This window comes from Pantherophis guttatus, chromosome 1 (genome assembly GCF_059756535.1).
Source record: "Pantherophis guttatus breed Tessera chromosome 1, ASM5975653v1, whole genome shotgun sequence".
In the NCBI taxonomy this organism is placed as follows: domain Eukaryota; kingdom Metazoa; phylum Chordata; class Lepidosauria; order Squamata; family Colubridae; genus Pantherophis; species Pantherophis guttatus.
In genome coordinates this window covers 119,007,728-119,029,475 of record NC_142063.1, presented here as the reverse complement: position 1 = coordinate 119,029,475, position 21,748 = coordinate 119,007,728, and the positions used below count along the sequence as shown (strand labels likewise).

Here is a 21,748-nt window from a genome sequence, read left to right as displayed (position 1 = left end):
CTTTTCTGCTCTCTTCATGAGAGAATTGTTAACATCAGTGTACGGGAGAAAAGGTTTAAGGCACTGTGGAGTCTGCCACAGCATCACAGAAAAGATGTACCGTAATTAGAACATTGGTAGAACTTCCTGGACCTAAAACTTTAGGTTAGAACAACTTGGACCCACCCAGCTGAACTCAACCCATCAGCCAGATACTAATTTATCCACCACCAGCTGTTTGCAACCTTGCAACCTCAGATGGCCAGAAAATAAGGCCTGTTACAAGCTCTGAAAACATGGTCTACTTATCTATAATAGGTTCTTCATGAATGAGGGTTTGCTGTTATACAGGTAGTCCTTGACTCACGAAGTTCATTGAATGACTGTTCGAAGTTACAGCGGCATCGAAAAAAGTGACTTATGACCGCTTTTCACAGTTACAACCATTGCAGCATCCCTGGGGCCACATAATCAAAATTCAGACGCTTGGCAACTGACTCACATTTATGACAGTTGCAGTGTCCTGGGATCATGTGATCGCCTTTTGTGAACCTCTGACCAAACGAAGTCAATGGGGAAGCCAGATTCACTTAACAGCCGTGTTGCAAACTTAACGACTGCCCTGATTCACCTAACGACGGTGGCAAGAAAAGTTGTAAAATGGGGCAAGGCTCACTTAACAAATGCCTCACTTAGCAACAGAAATGTTGGCCTCAATTATGATCGTTAAGTCGAGGACTACCTGTACTGTTAGAGAAAAGCATATTTTGAGAAAAAAGTTATAGGCTCCTAGGATGGAACTTTCAATGCAGTAGAATCAACAAACTTGATTTTGATCACCATGTTTAACAAAGTCCATATTCTTTGCCTCCGAGACCAGATTCCACCAAAGGGACTTCTCATTATTTTCCCTGGTTAGATAGTAGCATTAAATAGAACTTGTCTGCCATAGAAAGCTAATGCAGGGTCCTGCATCCAAGTTAGTCCTTGGATGGGAGCCCACCCATTGCTTAACGCTAAAGTAGGAAGATAGCCAGAAAAACTACTGCTTACATGTACATATGTAGAAGCAGCATGCAATGCACGCCTTTATAGATTAGGGAAAGGAATAGCACATTCGAACACCCTCTCATGTCAAAGCAAATTGTAACACTCTCATCCTGTACACAAAGTTCAGCAGCGGCAAGTCTGCAGTGAAGAGAGTTCTCTACTTAGGCAAAACTATGCATATCATATAGCCAAGCTGGTCCTCAGCCAACTGAAATGTGACAGAAGTTACTGCACGCTGGTCCTGGTACTGGAAATACAGACCCTTGTCTTCCACTCATGTACCCTTTGAAACAAGAGACCATAAGCATTTCTTTGCCTAAACTCTTTCTGGCTAAAATTAGGAGCTAAACTGGAGGAGGTCTTGGTGACAATAGGGATGGAGGACCACCTGAGAACTCTAAGGCTGTTGGTTAGAGCAGTGTTTCTGAACTTTAGCCACTGTAAGGCGTATGGGCTCTAACTCCCATAATTCCCCAGCTGTCGTGCTGATTGGAGTATCATGGGAGTTTAGAAGTCCACACATCTAAAAAAAAGGCCAAGTTTGAGAAACGCTGAACTAGAGTGAAAAGTCAAGCATTTTGGAAGAAGGCAAACTACTCTCATGAAAACTGGTACCCATGCCGTTACCAGGAGTGAAGTTCAACTCAAGGACATGTTTACCTTTAAGCCATTTTTCCCATTAGCATATATGCCTTCATCACCACAGAACTTTGTCTTTTGCATCAATAAGCTTCAGGGGTTTTCTTTTAATACTTGGCGTGTGAGTTACTTATGATGAACTTCAACTGGAGGTGGATTCAAGTCTGAAAGGCACACATGTGGACTGAACCCTTCACCTCTTATGGCTAAGACTTCCAAGCTTTCAAACCAAGGAACAGAAATCCACCAGACCTACCATGGTTAGAAACCACACACACACACACACACATACACACACCAACTTATTCAATATGTCAAGCAAAGGATAGGGATAATAGCCACACACCCATTTAAAACTTTCCAGAAAGTTAAAGCAAGTTTAAGATGGCAGTCCCAGTGAGTCAGCTGAGCACTAGATTAGACCGGAAATCACTCTGATTTAGTAAAGCAAGGAGGATGTCCTGTGCCCACAGTGGTGGGCATGTTCTATGGCATCACATGAAGGCCACAGTTGCATTCCTTGACTTCATCATGATCTACATGTACCAATTAAACTCCCTTGTGCCTTGGGAGAGGCAAAGGGGCCAAGAAAGCACATGGAAACCAGCCTGCAAAGCACTCTGATGTCACCTCTCTGACCATCAGTGGCTCTGATGTCTCTACACTCTGCAACAAGATCCAGCCCTCACACACACACACACACCCCACAGCCCCCACCCAGGCAGCAAGACAGGACCATCCCCTGCAGTGCGAGAACACTGTAATAAGGGAAATTAGCACCAAATTACAGAGCACTAATAGGCTAGAGCCATTATCCCCTTTGCATCCCACCTAGTGGTTTCTAAACCATTTCCTGTGTGTGTTCCAAAGGGACTGCCTGCCTGCCTGCCTGCAAAGGGTCCAGTCTTGTGGAAGGCAGCATTCTTCAGGCCAAAGCTTCTCCAAGGAGAAAGTAGACCAATGTCATTCAGAGGATTTCCTAAATTTTAGGTAAAGGATAGCGCATGAGCAAAAAACCTGGATGGTTACATAAGGAAGGAGGCAACCAAAGTCGCACACCTTAAGCTCTTCTCCTTCCAAAGCTGTCTCCACCCCCCACCCCATCCCTGCTCATGTGCTCCTCATTATGCACTCTTTAAAGTTGAGCTGTTCAAAGGGCATCTAATCCCAAAGAACAGCTGTTCGAGTCAAATCCTCCTCTGTGTTTACTTGGATGAAAAGCCTACCAAGTTCAATGGAACTTACTTCCAAGTAAGTGGATATACAGAACGGCAGCTGTAATGAAAGCAAAACAAAACAAAACAGGTCTTGCAGCCCCACCATAATTCTATCGGGCAGAGAGAACAATCCATAGGGAAGCCGTTAAAAATTGGGTCTCTGAAGAGGCCGAAGCTTATAGTCTTCTCCTCTTTAGGTAGCATGGGAGGCATATGTCCCGAGGAAAGGAAACCCACTCTTCTGGGATGGAGGGGGAAAGGGTGAAGCCTAGAAGCAAAGCCTAGAATTAAAGTAGCAAGAAATGACTGATCTCAAATCTGTTATAAGAAATGTCCTTTTCATGTCTATTTGTAACACAATTACTGATTTATTTAGTTTGCCTTTGTTATAAGCCGGCATCACACTCTCTTTCCTTAATATATAGGAGCCTCTGCTCAGGTTCAAGAAGGCCACCCACAGAACATCTTCCTTGTGAACCAGGGGTGAAATGCTCCAGGTTCGGACCGGATCGCCTGATCTGGTAGCAATGGCGGCAGGTGGTTCGGAGAACCGGTAGCAAAAATCCCTGCCCCCCCTCCATGCCCAGCTGAGCTGCACGATCATCAGAGGCTTTTTTTTTTTACTTTTAAAATCATTTTTTCTACAACTTCTTCCGACGAAAAATGCTTTTAAAAGTAAAAAAAAAAATCTCTGATGATCGCGCGGCTCAGCTGGGATCGTCAGAGGCTTTTCAAAGCATTTTTTTCTGCAACCTCTTGGCCAAAGAGGTGGTAAAAAAAATTCTTTGAAAAGTCTCCGATGATCCCAGCTGAGTTGCCTGATCGGCAGAGGCTTTTCAAAGCATTAGAAAAAAATACTCTGAAAAGTCTCTGAGGATCCCAGCTGAGTTGCCTGATCGGCAGAGGCTTTTCAAAGCATTAGAAAAAAATGCTTTGAAAAGTTTTTTTTAAAAAAGTTGGCCACGCCCACCCAGTCACATTATCCCCACCACCAAGCCATACCCACAAAACCGGTAGTAACAAATTTTACATTTCACCCCTGTTGTGAAACCCTTCATGTCTATGGCTACTAATGGGACAGCCTGTGGAAGCTGTGACTCTGAAATGCTGCCACTGTACTTCTGGGTAGAAGCTGCCATTTTAATTCCCACAATGTTCCACTGAAGCATTATCTCAGGGCATTGTGCAATCACTGAAGCCAACATCATAGTGCAGGGTTGCCAAAGTCACAGGGTTGTCAAAGTCATATATATATATATATATATGTATATGTGTATGTGTATGTGTATGTGTGTATGTGTATGTGTATGTGTATATGTATATGTATATGTATATATATATATATATATATATACATACATACAACATACACCAACACAGGTACTCATGTGCATCTATGATAGGAGGGCCAAAGTGATCTCTTTCAGAGGTTGAAATCTAAGATCCACTTACACAATGACGCCATCGGCTTTGGAGAAGGCTGGTGTATGCAAAGCTGTAATTTCATTGCCTTCCTTTCATAATATGCAGAGATCCAATGGGCCTGTGACAGCCATTCTTTTTGTCTGAGGTTCTGGCCAATCCAACCCGTTTAACCCTTCTATTTCCTGCTTCATAGAGGCAAAATGAGCACGTCCCTTTTATTCTGTAAATCAAAGGGGTGAGAAGAGTCCCTACATATTTTGACTATGTTGCGGTTTACCCACATATTCCTCTGAGCGGTACCCTTCTATGCTTCCCTATTAGAAAAATAAACTCCCATAATAAATGAGCAAATGTTCATCATCAGCATGAAAAATCAATTTGCCACTGGTAATTATATTTATAATCCTTTGCATACCTACTGAATCATACCCCTATCTCCTTAGAGACAACCATCCTGATTATTTATCTATCCAATATACTTCAGTTTGATTCAGATTTTACATTTGAATGACTTATAAAACAATCTGCTGACAAGTATTCTGAAGGACTAGGCATTCTTTCTTTTATAAAGGTAATCTGCAACCCTTCTGGGTCTCTTATGCCGTGTATCCTATATTTAATCTTGGTCCGTCATCCTGTATTTCAAAAGCACTGATTCTTGTACTAACCATCTTGGATTAGGTGGAACAAAGGCTCCTCTTAACAGCTACTACCCAGATGCAAAGCAGTGCCAGAGCGGTCTGACTCTGATGAATCAGGCAGAGAGCAGAAGGCAGCCTTCCTTCTCAGTCAAGGAGGCCAGGAGGTCAGGTTTAGGGCAACCTTGTTTACAAGAGGATGGCTTAACCTGTATTACAGTCATTAACCTGGATTATGTCGCCTACATCAATACTCTAAAGGCATTTAAGTGCTAATTTCACCTTTCCACTTCAAATGGATGACATAGAGGCAAAAAAGGGGGAAGAACATACATGCATCATCTTTATTTGCTAGTTAATGAATTAATGAAGTGGGAATTGAGTGAATTTGGGCTTCTGCCTGTCAAAAGCCATAGTCTCTAGATTTACCACCTCTTCAAATCAAGGTAAAAAAGGCCCCAGAACCTAGTTATCTAAAACAGGGGTCTCCAACCTTGGCAACTTTAAGCCTGGCGGACTTCAAAGAATTGAAGTCCTCCAGGCTTAAAGTTTATTTTATTTATTTATTTAGTCAAGCATTTATGAGAAAATAAGTATAAGTATAAACATAACATATAAACATATAAGTATAAACAGGTATAAGTATAGACATAAGAAATGAGTATGAATAAATAGGAACAGTAGGACAGGGACGGTAGGCACGCTGGTGCGCTTATGCACGCCCCCTTACAGACCTCTTAGGAATGGGGTGAGACAGTTTAAGGTTAAAGTTATGGAGGTTTGAGGATGTAACAACAGAGTCTGGTAGTGCATTCCAGGCATTGACCACTCTGTTGCTGAAGTCATATTTTCTGCAATCTAGTTTGGAGCAGTTTACTATGAGTTTGTATCTATTGTTTGCCCGTGTATTATTGTGGTTGAAGCTGAAGTAGTCATTGACAGGTAGGATGTTGTAGCAGACAATTTTGTGTACTAAGCTTAGGTCAGACCGTAGGTGGCATAGTTCTAGGTTGTCCAAGCCCAAAATTTCAAGCCTGGTGGTATAAGGTATTCTGTTGCGAGTAGAGGAGCGGAGGACTCTTCTCGTGAAATACCTCTGGACTCGTTCAATTGTATTAATGTCCGATATACAGTGTGGATTCCAGGCAGATGAGCTGTATTCAAGAATTGGTCTGGCAAAGGTTTTGTATGCTCTGGTTTGCAGTACAATGTTACCGGAGAAGAAGCTTCATGCACTAGTCACCTCCCGTCTTGACTACTGTAATGCTCTCTACCTGGGGCTGCCCTTGAGGACCATTCGGAGGCTTCATCTGGTGCAGAATGCAGCCGCGCGGGTTGTGATGGGAGGGTCCCAATACTCCCATGTTACACCCCTCCTGCACGACTTGCCTTGGTTACCGGTTGCCCTCCGGGTGAGATTCAAGGTGCTGGTGATGACCTATAAAGCCCTATATGGCTTAGGCCCAGGATATTTGTCGGATCATCTGCAGCCAGCAACAGCTTCCCATCGCCCGGTACGTTCTCACAGGGAGGGCCTTCTCCGGGTGCCATCGGCTAGACAATGCCGGCTGGCGACCCCCAGGGGCAGGGCTTTCTCTGTGGGTGCGCCCACTCTTTGGAATCAACTCCCCCTGAGGCTTCGGTTGGCTCCTGACCTTCGCACCTTCCGCCACAAATTAAAAACATGGTTGTTTACATCGCCCAACCTGGACTGAGGGGGTTTGATTATTTTAATGGGTTTTAATATATGTTCTAAATTTATATTTATACATTATGTATTTTGTATGTATTTTATGTTTCATTGGGTTTGTTTTTATTGTTGTGAGCCACCCTGAGTCTACAGAGATAGGGCGGCATACAAATCACATTAAATAAATAAATAAATAAATAAATAAATAAATAAATAAATAAATAAATAAATAAAATAAATTAGGTTAACAACTCTTAAGGCCTTTTTGGCAATGCTGTTACAGTGAACTCTAGGGCTTAGATCTTTTGAAATGAGTACTCCTAGGTCCTTGACAGAGTGAGGGTCATCTAAGAGGTCGTATCCGCCTAGCTTGTATTTGGTGTTCTGATTTTTGTTGCCAAAAAAAAAAAGTTGCCAAGGTTAGAGACCCCTGGTCTAAAAGAAGAATCCAAAACAACCTGCTACCAGCTAAACATCCTTCTCTTAAGAGATTCGTATGCAAATGCTTTATTGTTGCTTGCACCAGAAGTTCTTTGTTGTGCAGCTAATGGAGGGTTCTGGTGCCCTTTCATCTTTCTATCTCTCTGATCTGGCAAAAGCAAAGGCCACCATCCCAACCCCCACAATCTGCAGACTGGTGAAACAGACCTTCTATTAAGGGGTTGGCCATGTGCTTTGAGGCACACTTAATCCGAAAGCTACGATGAGCTTTTCCTACTGTTCCTTTACTATGTTTGAAGAGCAGACAGAATCTGTTCTTCAAACATGGTAAATAATTATTTTGTGTGTCTCACTAGTAAGACTAGTAATGAAACAACCCACCAAAGAAATTAATGCTGGTGGATGCTGGGAGCTGTAGTTCAGTAACACTGGACGGCTTTAGTTTCCTTACTCCTCTTTTAAGATTAAAGAGAACATATGTTACCATACATGGTATTTAATTGTTTGTTTGTTTGTTTTTCACATTTCTGAACTGCCCATCTCCCTCAAAGAGTTTTTGACAGAAAAGTTACATAAATTTACAGCTATAGGAGATTTCTTGTAATCAGGACAATCCTAATTCCTTTAATTTCTGTATGCTTTTAACAACATATGATTCCATCATATTCTGCATTAGGTAATCGAGGATGGTTATTATTCATGACCCTCTCTGTGGAACTCCCTCTAATGCAACGCAGTGCACAGCAAGAGTCCAAAGCAGACTGGAGCCAGCTCTATCTTAAGCAATAATAACAATTAATCCAAAATAAAATTCCATTTACCATACAAATATTTCCATCACTTTCAAGCACTTTTAATAAAATAAACTAATTGGCTAAAGGTTGTTTTGCTTCACAAGAATCCAATATCTATGCCAAGTAGCTTTTGAGTTGAGCAAAGTTGTGAATTTTAATTTTTAGGCGCACCCTTCAAAGGCTTTTTCTTATTTGAATTGTTGATGGATTAAAAAAATATATATTTGGCAAGATTAGGGAAAAGGTTGAAGGAGAAGACAACAGATAAGGTGGATTGAGATTATCCCTAAAATATCCCTAGAAGAGTTGTGGAGGCAATTTGAGACGCAAACCATTCATTTATACAGTCACCTTGAACAGACATGGCCAACTATCTCCTTTTTCCAGACAAAGCAAAGAGAAAATCAACAGGATGAAATCTTCAGAATTTAACAAGCTGTTTTGCCTTACTTATATCTTTATATCATTTAATTTGTTCATGTTAAATATTAAATACTATCCTGAGAATATTGTGGACAGCCAAGAAAACAAACAGGTGGATCATTAAACAAATCAACTCACTCAATGCTCAAATGGTCAAGCACAAGTTATCCTATTTTGGACAAATTATGTGAAGACCTAACTCTCTGGAAAAGTCTCTAATTCTGGGAAAGGTAGAAGGAAGAGGACATCCAAGAAGAGGAAGGTGGATGGAGTCACTTACAGGGGCAATGCGTACCCCATTGTTGTTGTTAGTTGTGAAGTTGTGTCTGATCCATCACGACCCCATGGAGAACGTTCCTCCAGGCCTTCCTGTCCTCTACCATCCTCTGGAGTCCATTTAAGCTCACGCCTACTGCTTCAGTGACTCCATCCAGCCACCTCATTCTCTATCGTCCCCTCCTTCTTTTGCCCTCAATCTTTCCCAGCATTGGGCTCTTTTCCAGTGAGTCCTTCCTTCTCATTAGGTGGCCAAAGTATTTGAGTTTCATCTTCAGGATCTGGCCTTCTAAAGAGCAGTCAGGGTTGATAGAAAAGAAGAATTAGGGATAGATCCTCATGGAGAAAATCTATTTATGGGGTAAATGGGAACTGAAAATGTTTTGATGGCACACGATTATCTTCATCAAAGACAGTACAGCTAGTTCTTGACTTATGACTGTAATTGATCCTGGAAGTATGGTCATAAATTGTTGCAGTCATAAATTGAAGCATCACAAGGTTGGAATTGATTTTTCAATGTTTTCTGCAGTGGTCATTAAGTGAATGCCAAGATCATTAAATAAATTTACCCCAATGGACACTTTTTGCCAAGAACTGTAAGTAAATGCCAGAAATAAGCCAAAAAAAAAAGGGGGGGGCAAATCATAGTTACATGATCATGGGATTCTACAAATGGCTGTGAAGGTGAGCCAGTTGCCAATGAAATCATGTGACCACACAGGATGGTGGCTATCCTAAATTTGAGAATGGATTGTAAATAGCCTTTGGGGTATGTGTTGTAACTTTGAACAGTCATTAAGCAACTAGTAATAAGTTGGGGACTACCTGTACCATCAGATTTCAAAATCATAATGATCAAAATGGATGTCTTTTTATGCCTTTGTGTAACTAGAATAAAGGTAGTCCTTGACTTAGACTACAATTGAGTCCAAACATTCTGTTGTTAAGTGAGACATTTGTTAAGTGAATTTTTCCCCATTGTATGATCTTTCTTGCCTCAGTTGTTAAGTGAATCACTGCAGTTGATAAGTTAATAACCCAGTTGTTAAGTGAATCTGGCTTCCCCATTGACTTTGCTTGTCAGAAAGTCGCAAAAGGAAATCATACGACCCTGGGATGCAGCAATAGTCATAAATATGAACCAGTTGCCAAGCAGCTGAATTTTGATCACATGATCATGGGGATGCTGGAAAAAATGGTCATAAGTCACTTTTTTCAGTGTTATTGTAACTGAATGGTCACTAAATAAATTGTTGTAAGTCGAGGACTATCTGCACAATTTCCTTAAATTATTAAAAATATTTGCATTGTTAAGTAATCCTGCTCCATGCAGTTAATTAAGTAAATGAACTGCAAACTTCCAGATACCATTCAAATGCTAACTATCCCCTAAAAAATGAAATCAAAGATGATTGGAAAGAAAACGATTTTTCTGCCTTTGCATGGAGGAGTCAAAAAACATCTACAACATTTCTGTTTTTTCCTTTGCCAAACTCAGCAATTCTACTCACACCCATTTTTGCTGCAGGATATCTTTAGCCACTTATTTACTGAAGGCTATCTTTGGCTAGAAGGCTGGTAGTAGCTTTAAAAAGCCCTTGATGTAATCCATCTACTCAGGGTAAATCCATATAAATAATAGAATAGAATAGAATAGAATTCTTTATTGGCCAGGTGTGATTGGACACACAAGGAATTTGTCATGGTACATACGCTCTCGGTGTACATAAAAGAAAAGATACATTCGTCAAGAATCATAAGGTACAACACTTAATGATAGTCATAGGGTACAAATAAGCAATCAAATTATATTAGGAAACAGTCAATATAAATCATAAGGATACCAGCAACAATTATATATAAATATAAAGCTAAATATATATTTAGCTTCTTCTCAACTGTTCACTGATAGAGATGCCATCTTTTTTATACTCTAGTCCAGGGGTCTCCAACCTTGGCAACTTTAAGCCTGGAAGACTTCAACTCCCAGAATTCCCCAGCCAGCTTTGCTTTGGGAATTCTGGGAGTTGAAGTCCTCCAGGCTTAAAGTTGCCAAGGTTGGAGACCCCTGCTCTACTCCTTAACTCTACACCACCAATTTAGGGATTATGAAAATGCTTTCTAATGCCCAACGGAAATGTTTGAGGCTGTTGTTTAAATTTGTTATTCTTTGTCCCCGCTAAACAGAAAGAGCAACTGATTCTTACTTATTTCACAATGGCCATCCTAAATGGCTTTGTGTAGATGCTCACATTCTTTTGAATTGCATACAAGTGGTATGAAAACTAAGAAGGAAACAGAGGAAATAGGTAATGTATATTTTTAAGATTGCAAAAAGTATTTTACAACGATCACAGGATATGATGCTACACTTCTACAGGTAGACTTCAACTTGCAATCATTCATTCAGCCACCCCAGACCTCCTCCACCCCCTGAGGCATCCCATGCTCCAGAATGGGGAGAGCAATGGGGAGAGCTGGGATTGCATGGGTGCCTTGCTTAACAAGAACAACTTAATGACTGTAATTCTGGGCTCAATTGTGGTTGTAAATCAAGAACTACCTGTATACTCAAATCTGAAGAAGTTGCCTCTCTAACAACTCTGTCTATCCAGCAGGCATTCTGTCAACTGGAGCCTCAACTATAGGCTTATGTAGACATTTGTCTGCTTATTATACAGACTATTATGAACAGATATGCTCCCCTGCCAACTTCCATACTGCAGCGTTAAAGAGGGAAACATTTGAAAATGTGTCTAATTCTCTGAATATGTGTTTATAATTCTCCCCTGAGCATCTTCAGCCCCACAATGCTTAAACCAGAGGTGGCCCACGGTATCGTGAACAACTTTAAGCAGCTAAATAAACAAATAAACAAAATGGATATTCATCAACTACATCAAACTCTTCTGTACAAGGATTATGTTGTCATCTTTCTTCTACATCCATTAACAGAATTGACATTCCTCTTCAAACGTTAAATCCTCATTAAAGAAATTTATAGCAACAAATGTCTATTTTGTGGTTTCATAGCTGTAAAAGTACTTAAATTCAGCTGTTACAATAAGTACGTTAGATATCATGTCCTAATTTTATCTGATTGCTTGGATTTGCATTCTGCATACACGCATGGACCTCGCCCTGTTTAACTGCCACGGAGGTCTGGTACCTATAAATATCAAACTATTATGGATGGAGGAAACATTAATGTCTCTGAGACCAATTCATCTCACAGATGTCCTCTTGCTAGCAATTCTACTGAAAGCACCATTATGTCTGAGAAGGCTGTACTTCATTTCTTCAATGTTTTAAATAATACAGCTTAAACAAAATACACTGAGTTAATCTAGCTTTTAAATGGCTTGCAAAACGTTCTCATAATATTATGAGAAATCCAAGGGTATAAGTTGTCTTATTCAATCACAGAATTACTACAGAAGAAATATTAAAGGGGTAGAGCATGTTTTCCAGACTGCCAACTTTTCATATTTTGTCTAAAATAAGAAAGTTAATGGCTATATAATCGCTTGAGATATTCCTTCCTTTGTTCCGCCCCACTGTATTTAATGCAACACATTCCAATTTGGACTTAGTGTCATGGAATACTCTGAAGGATAATACAGTATACTTTCAAATGATAAGGCAAAGGCAAGCAACCTAATCCAGTGACACTTTTGAGATACTTTCTCTGTTATCGTGCATTTTCTCTGGCTTAGGGGAATTCCCCATTCTTTTTAAGACAGTGAGAAGTCTATGCACCCACACCCATTTTCAGGCTGCAGGATGCTAAAAATAAGTGCATCAGATATGCATCAAACTGCAGACACTGAGCAATTTTTGCCAGTCTTTCACTGAAAATCTTTATTGCCATATTTCCCCAAAGCAAATAACTTCTTATTCATCTTTTGCTATTATAAAACCACATTCCTGTTAGAGATGATAAGGGAATAATTGTAACTCTCACTAAATTTTCCTATGTCATTATTAATCGTGCAGGATTAACAAGGTTTAAATTTCCCTCAGATATCAGCAGTCATACCCTCAACATTTTCAACACCTCTAAACAATAAAAAACAATTGAATGAGGCATCTTATTGAATTATACTTCCCCCCAAATGATAGTTTTCTTTAGCTAAAAAATCATTACATGAACTGAGACATTAATTACCAGTTATATGCAATGCAACTGAGGGTGGCACTTCAAAGTCTTGTGGCAATTTTGAAACAAATTACATAGTGTGGCATGAAGTTTTGTGTGCAGAATTCACAAAATACAACTGTATCTGCATAATATCTGCAATTCAATTGTATGTATAGCCCAAACATTGCAAAAATCTCAAATATGTTAATTATGAACAATCTTTGTATATTCACAAGCTGTTTTGGTGTACATAAGGCTACTATAAAGGGCAGAGTCTATGGCAGTTTTATATTAGATTTTATAGATTTATATTATTTAGATTTTATATTATGTCACAAACTGTTTTAGGATCACTTCTATACCATAAAATGTTTTATGCCAAATTTCAATTCCACATGAGTCAAGAGTCTCCAACTTTGAACACATTCTGTAAACTAGCCCATTTGAAGATATCTTGATTCAAAAATTGTTCCCCTATGAGGCACTGTTTTTTCCAATTAAAGGTTATGGGAACATGAGTTCTAGGAGTATATAGATTATTATATTATTACACACACCAATGTGAAATCAGAGCTACCGGTTCAGGGGTGGGTTCTAACTGGCTTTACTAACAGTTCTCTTTGTGCGCACGCTTTGCGCGCGATCGCCGTGTGCATGCTCGGTTTGCTTGCCTGCACGCCAAACTTGTACTTTGTGCAAGCGCGTTGTGAATCTGCCCAGCTGAGGTGCGGCCGCACCTGTCAGCTGGGCGAAAAAAGAAGAAATATAAGATTGGCATAATGCCAGGGCGGGCGGGAGGGCCCAGCTCCCGAAGACAGAGAACCGGTTTGGTGAAATCATATCGTCACCGCTACCGGCTCTCGCGAACCGGGCCGAACAGGGAGGAACCCACCACTGTACCAGTTCTTTAGTTGATATTAGCCTTCATGTGCACTGAGTTCTTTCCAAGAATCTAAGATGTTGTACTGCAATGGCCCCCAACCTTTTGGGTACCAGGTACCGGTTCCATGGAGAGAGGTTTTTCTGTGGACTGGAGGGGGATGTAGTTTTGCATGCTGCCTGCATCCCACAGATGGGGCTTCACTTATTTATGCAGCCCCGTTTCTGGCATGCCGCAGACCAGTGCTGGTCCACAGACAGGGGATTAGGGATCCCTATTGTACCCCTATTGGTGTAGTATTATGTCTGGATCCAAGCAATGGGGCCTTTTGTAATGGATAGACGGAAATTTTTGTCCATGCACAGATTTTTTTAAGTACTGTCAAAGATTTTTCAATATTTCATTAGCAATTTTACATTGCCTATTATCAGTAGTGGAATAGTATATCACAGTAAATATACTGTATGTTGTAAAGTGCCTATTCTTAACACCTTGAGAAACATACCATACCATCGTCTATACAGTTGCTATTTTTAATAAATAATTTTTATCTATTATCTATTTTTAGATAATGCATTTTGGAATATTAGTAGGCTGCTTTGGGGAAAAAAATGTTGTCAATTTTCAAATAAATAAGCGTGGGCATTACCAGCTCCATATCGCAATGTTGAGCAGCCTCTTATCAAGAGCTTCTTCAACTCAAGTAAACCTGTCATCAGGCTTAAAATTACAAAATGATTTGTTTTGTCTGTGAGTAAAGCTGTTAGGTACTAAAACAGAATTACAGTACTTGCTCTTTTAGGCCGGTGGGCACGTTTGTACAGCAATCGTGAGATCATCTCATAGTCACTCACCCAAAATGGTGCCAGTCACAAAATCTCTTTTGTCAGGAGGCAAACTAGTAGGGCTGTTCCCTATCAACACGTCTAGGCTCCCAAGCTATCTTCTTACCACTTTTTTCTTCTATCCCTTTTCCAGGTGCTGAGTCATATTTCCAAACAGAGCTCTGAGTTATATAGCCTCCTGTTAAACCCTCTGGAATATATGCAGGATTCTATAGCTCTTCGATATGAAGATTACATTAACGACCGTCACTTTACTTTAAACTGGCTAGTTTTTTCTTTCTTTCAAATTTTAAAAAAGTCCGGGTGGGGGGGGAAACTAAGATGTTGCATGAAGTATGACAGGGGACATGAGAAATCTCTGCAGGCTCACTGGCACCCACAAGGTCCCAGTTGACGCTGCAGGTTCCCAGCAATTTTTTTTCTTAGATGGGATCATCATTTCCCAAAATATTTCTGGGGAATAGAATCTTGAATGGTGAGATCTGATTATTTGCTCCTTTCCATTTGATAGCAAAGAAGAACATTGAGATTAGGTTAGGACAGGAGCCACTGCTGGTGAAAAATCAGCACAATTCATCTTGTATGCCTTAAAACAGCATCAGCTTGCGTTGAAAGCTGATGGGTTGCCTCCTTTGGCAGCTTCATGCAATTATTTAAAACAGAATCTATAATATCCTGGCCACTGCATTTCTTTTGGCCCCACCACCCACATCAACTCAGTACAAACTGGATGAGCAGGAACTTCTCTTTTGCCTCCAGAGCACCGTGATCTGCTGCTTTTCTTTCACTCTTTCAGACACCTTTAGACAACCTTCTCATGGAGATGATGTCCAGATGTTTTAGATCGGTCTGTTTTTCAAACTTGCCAACTATAAAATGTGTGGACCTCAACTTCCAGAATTCCCCAGCAAGCAAGTTACCAGATGTCTTAAATCATTTTTTCCTTAGAAAACACCTTAGACTGTATCATGCTCATCATAACTGAGCAGGGAATTCTGGGAAATACAGCCCAATGTACAGTATTTAGGGGGCATCAGGAGGATTTTGACAAGCTGAAAACCTTGTCCCCTTATTATATCAATATGCTTTTTGTTTTTTTACTCACCTGCCGGCCAACACGGTTGTTGTGAAGCCTCATACGGGATGGGAGGTCACGATGGATCTCCCGGGAATCTAGGAATTCCTTTGAAAATTTCTCCCCAAAGTCAACGTCAGGGCTGCAACCCCCCCACTCCCAGGAGTCTTGTAGGCCAGGGGCCTCGGCTGGCAGGTGCTCCAAGTGGACGCCATGCATCATTCCCTTGCCGCGGTTCATGGCCTCCAGTTGGAGACGATGAAGTTTGAGGCGGAAAGCCTCTTCATCCCCTCGACGTTTCTGGTCGCAGCCGCAGGCCTGCAGTTTGCCCAAGGAGCAAGCGTTGGAGACCGCGTGTACCACTCCTGCAGCTGCAATGGCATAGACAAAAGCACTTTCACGGAAACCTGCAAGCAAGCAACATAAACCATGTTATTCAATCTCTGCCGCAAAGCTCAAAAGTACCACCCTCGCTGCAGTTTTACTACATGGGTATTTCTCAAACAGCATAATCCATGCATGAACATCTGCTATCTTACCCATGGGCTTACTTCACTTATCTCAACACCTAAGGTTGCCAGGTGTCCACTATTTGAGCAGACAGTCCGCTTTTTTCACATTATGTTCACTATTTTTTTTCACAAAATAGTGGACGTTTTTTTTATTCAAAAGCTTTATGATTGTATATTTTTTAATATTTTTCAACGTTGTACTGAAATTAAAGAATTATTCCTTAAACACAAAGAATTGATCAAAGCTGCGCAGTCAAATAAAAAATACACACGACAGCAAAGTAAAATGTAATTTAATATTTTACATATTACTATAATATATTTGATGTTTTGAATTTTAAGTAAAGTTTTGAAGTGATTATTTATTTTAATGTTTGTAAGAAAATATATAATTTAATTGTAATTTTTTTTTATTTTTTTACTACTTAACCCCCACCCACCCACCCCGCTTGTCCGCTATTTTTTGGAAGCAGACCTGGCAACCCTATCAACATCACAAGACAGCCAGGCTGGCCTGGTGATTAAGGTGTTGGGACAGCACTGGGGAGACCAGGTTCTACTCCACTATCAGTCACAGAAAGATTATATATATCTAATCTAATCTCTAGTATATCTAATATCTAATAGCACTAGCACTTAGACTTATATACCGCTTCACAGTGCTTCACAGTGCTCTCTAAGCAGTTTACAGAGTCAGCATATTGCCCCCAGCAATCTGGGTCCTCATTTTACCCACCTCGGAAGGATGGAAGGATGAGTCAACCTTGAGCCGGTGAGAATCAAACTGCCAAACCTAATATATTAGGTTTGTTAGCATCTGGGGAGAGACCAGATGTGGGATTCAGCCAGTTCGTACCACTTCGGGAGAACCGGTGGTTAACTTTCTGAGCAGTTTGGTGAACTGGTTGTTGCAAAAAAATCATTAGGGCAGAGAACCGGTTGTTAAATTATTTGAATCCCACCACTGGGAGAGACCAAATAATACTATGAGATTTTTATGGAACTGGGTTGAAAAAATACCGTGTTTCCCCGAAAATAAGACCTTGTCTTATATTTTTTTGAACCCCGAAATAAGCACTTGGCCTTATTTTCGGGGAGGTCTTATTATTTTGGGGTGTGTAGAGGAAACCAGAGTAAATGGCGGGGACCAGGCTGCGCATGCAATTAAATATTTTCGGGGAGGGCTTATTTTCAGGAGAGGCTTATTTTAGTGCATGCGCTCAAAAGCCCGATTGGGCTTATTATCTGGGGATGTCTTATTTTAGGGGAAACAGGGTATGGAATTGTACTTTAGGCCCAGAGTCCACTCATCTAATTCCTTGGTCATCAGCTCTTACCTCCCTCAAAGGCACATTCAGACAGGAAGGTCAAAATGATGATCAGAATACGTAGGCTAGATTGTGCTTGGCTTTCCCCCCATACTTCCCGGAGTGGAATCCCATTATTTCCTGCTTCCTGTTCTAATTCCTGTTCACAACAGTCACTGTTCCAGTTGCAGAACAATTTTCATTAGCCTACTTGTCCAAACACATTCATTTTCAAAGAAACAAGTCTCTTCAAATTTCTGAAAAGAAAAGGAGTACTAAGCTTGTTCCAGTTTATAATTTCATTATTGCTTCATTATTTTTGGAGACAATTTCTCTCTATGTCATGATAGATTGAATTGGAAAGCTTACCTTGTCTTAAATTCAGCATTGCTTTTACACAGGGATGAATTGAGTACATTATCCCTCCTATTATTTATATTACATATGCCCACATTACAAAATCATAGCTTTTTTATTCCAACATGCATAGAAAGATACATGAGCCTGCCCAAGCCTGCAGCTGATCTCAAATTGCCCCCCCATCAAAAGACCTTCTGTGAACACACCTAAGGGCTAACAGGGACTGAGAGTTTTAAGCTAGGAAAACAAAGACCTGACTTCCTCCAATACTGTACTGTCCTTCCAGCCCATTTTCTCCTATGATAATCCTTGGTCATTTAAAACTGGAGAAAATTCTTATTAAAAAAAGGATGTCCAATTGACCATCATTTCATCCTGTCACTTCAGCAACTAGCATGTTATATTACATTAGATCAGTGGTGGGTTGCTCCCGGTTCGGACCGGTTCCATAGAACCGGTAGTAAAACCGTCGGGAGGCTCCGCCCACCGACCCTGACATCATCAGGAAGCTTCTGCGCATGTGCAGAAGCATGTGTGTGCAAGCAAAGCAAGAGTGCGCACGCGGCCCCGTTGCAAACCAGTAGTAAAGGTAAGTAGAACCCATTCCTGCATTAGATTCTCTGTATCAGCTGACTTTCATCCAGCTTGCAGGGATACACCAGCGGATTCTGACCCATCGGGTATCTTCCTGCAGTATCTATGGGCTATGGCCAGTCTTTCAAAACCACCAGGTAGAAACCAACAGTATTCTTAGTCTAGATCCATCTTTCCCTCTACAACTGTCTATCGAGAGGAGTTACCTGCTGTTTATCAAGAAAACATACCCGCCATTAATATACCCACTGAAAAACTGCACACAGTTACAGAAATCAGAAAATCCTTTTGCCATAGAGCAAAGTATGTACAAGCAGTAAAATTAAAAAAAAAAAACTGCACAGGAACTTCAAAATTAATTCTTCTGTCTTGTGCTCTAGTAATGTTCCAGTGATCAGAATCTTTCTTCTTTAAGAAAATGAGTCATGGGCTGCAAAAACTTCTAAAAATGCCACGGTGACAGGCAGGAAAATTCTCTGAGCAAGATTGCAGCTTGGAAGAAGGGTCTGATGCTCCAAGTAACGTCCTGTATGAAGCTCCAAAAATAAGTTTGTGTGGACTTCCTACATCTCCTGGGGAAAAAGGTAAATTATGCATTCGCGTGGATTCATTTCACAGAAGATAAAGCAATACCTTTGAAAGCAATTTATTGGGAGCAACATTGGGAGACTAAGGCTCCTTCAGCCCAATTTCTGGAATTTGTATCACCAGTGAGGAGACCAGGATGCTGGATGGAGACATCTCCTTGAAACTAAGTTGTGGAGACAAGTTAATGGCAATTTTTTGCATTGGCACAAGCAGCGAAGACAGCCTGAAAGGACAGGTAAGGACAAGGAACCCTAGGCACCTTGGAGTCTCACTACTGCAAAGCTCGCCAATCTTAATTAGAGCGCATTTCAGGTTTTGGCTTTGTTTATGCCCTACAAGATACATTGGAGTCACGCGAGAAGAAGCTACAGGCTGCAGTCTCCAAAGCCAAGCATTATTTCAGTGTACAAAGGAGGTTTCCAATGGAGCAGTGATCAATAGAAGAGAACAATCCCTGCTCCAAATTCTTCTGCTGGAGGATGTTTCATGTTTTGGCTCAAACACACAGAGACACATACCTCATGATAGTCTATCTTACACATATGAACTAGTTCATGAAATACACAACATGGATAGACAAGACTTGATGAAAGAGAGGCTGTCTGCATATTTACAGGAAGGTTTTGTGGCTCCCATTTATAACATGACTTTTTCAATTGATTGTTGATCCTTAATCACCAAGAAAAGTAAAACTGTTCCTCTTTGCCCAAGATTTCATTTTGGTTTAATTAAGCATCAATGCAAGGCTGGACATTATAACTCTCACACACATTTAATTTAAGTCATATACTGCACGAGCAATGGGCAAATTCACATCATCTGTCAGAGGGAACAATCTATAAAATGCCAATCCTGAGCAACATTGAAACAAGTAGATCAGGGGCATCCGACCTTGGCCACTTTAATACTTGTGGACTTTTGACTCTCAGAATTTCTCTAATTCTGGGAGTTGAAGCCCACAAGTCTTAAAGTGGCCAGGGTTGGATGCCCCTGAAATAGATCATTTTGTAAGCAGTCAAAAGAATAATAAAGGCTCACAAACAGCTGTTGATAATCTAATTTACTCATCAAAGCGGCTTGTCAGCATATAGATCCTTTCACCCTGTTCCTTTTCTTAACTCAGACAAAGCAACATACTATATGAGTCTTAAACTGAGCTCTGAATGTCTTGTGCTGTAGTCCTTTCCTGCAAAACTCATTTTATTTACTTGCATTTTACTAAGGGATCCATAGAATGCTGTCATTCATTTGCAATCTGTGGTCTTTTCCTAGAACTGCTTCAATCTTTACTGCAGAAAACCCAACCTTCTTCAGAAGAAGGGAAGAAGAACAGCAGCTCAGTAAATGTAGCTTTCAGGTGGGCAACAATGCAAGCAGCATTCAGACTTGAGCAGAGTCAGTAGGATATTTGCAGTGAGTTCCATTTATCACCTGCGTTGATGTTGTTTGCAACTGTTTTAATTAGTGCCAAAATGTGTTTCTGGATGTAGTTTTAAACATTCCACAGGCACCAATATGCAATCATGGAGTTATAGCAAAGGAAAAGATCTGTGTCGTATCTCATTTGTAATTTATAGTCAAAATGGATATTGAGGAAAGTGGACTTTTTTTCCCTTTGCTTTTCTTTCACTCTTTCTTTCATCGTTATCCACCTTAAAAAATAATGTCTCTAAATTATCACAAGAAAGTTATATTACCTAATGCCATTTTCTCTATGCAGAAGGGAGGGAATGCTGCACTCAACTGTCTTTCTGCCAAACTCTACAATAAAGTCACCCATGATCTCTTGAGCTTGAGTGTTTTAGAAAGTGGGAGGAGGGGATCCCAAAACGCAAGCCTTCTGGCAGTTGTGCCCTTTGTCAATTGCAAATTCAATGCTATCCAAACATTCCTGGCTCTGCACTACCACCTTAATTCAAGATGAAAGATAGATCCTTGTTGGGTTTTTCAATTGCTGTTTCTGGCTACAGCTCCCTCAGTGTCTGAGGTCCACACGTATTCAAGCATTCACAAAGTGAGATTTCAACATCTATTATTCCATCTGTTTCACAGCCTTTAAGATCTCAACTTTTTTTTCTGTTGCTGTTCTGTATTGTTAACTGAGTGATTTCAAGGCACATGACACAGTTCCCTGCTAAAGCTAAGCAGGTCTGGTCCTGCAGGCTGCTTAGATAGAGACTCAGCCTGCCTCAACCACTGTAAGCTTCTTTAAGAACTCTGGCTGGATGGAAAGCAGAATGAAGAAAACATATTAATGTTATTATATTATTATGGATGCCCATTCCAGAAGACTCTGGGCAGCTTATGGTATCCAAATATTCAGTTTAAAAACAGTTTAAAAAAACAGAAGGCAAGACATGGCAACCCAGATTGAAAACAATCACACCAATAAAAACTTTAAAGGGGTTCAGCAGATACATTGCCCCCAGGTTTGGGAGCAGAGCCAAATCTTAGGGGCTTTCCAGAATTCTAGGAGAATCAATACTTCCTCAGACCCATAAGCTGGCAATGAATGTCCCATTGAAGTGCACCCACATTCCCGGAGCACACCCATTCTCCAGTAACATCTGGAGAGAGGTTGCCGCTGAGATAACCAGGCTCTATGCCACATAGGGCTTTGTAAGTAACAACCAGCACTTGAATTGCACACGGAAACCAATTAGCAGCCAATGCAGCATGCAAAGCAACAATGATACATGAGCATGATAAATATCTATTATTACTGCTTGTGCTGCTGTGTTTTCAACCGGCTATAGCTACCATGTAGAGCATATTGTAATAGTCCAGTTGTGAGATCAAGGCTCAGTGTCTGCCTGAAGCCCACCCGATATTGAGTGCTAACCATTTAGAAGAGCCTACTTAATTCCAGAA

At 40.6% G+C, this 21,748-nt stretch overlaps 1 protein-coding gene across 1 annotated transcript in view; it reads right to left on the bottom strand.

The window, feature by feature from the left end:
* Positions 1 to 21,748, bottom strand: part of WNT10A (Wnt family member 10A) — a 62,439-nt gene that overhangs the window by 4,577 nt on the left and 36,114 nt on the right. Inside the window, exon 3 of the mRNA XM_034433736.3 lies at positions 15,547 to 15,923. Coding sequence (XP_034289627.1) covers positions 15,547 to 15,923 — 377 coding nt within the window. The remainder of the gene's footprint in view (positions 1 to 15,546; positions 15,924 to 21,748) is intronic.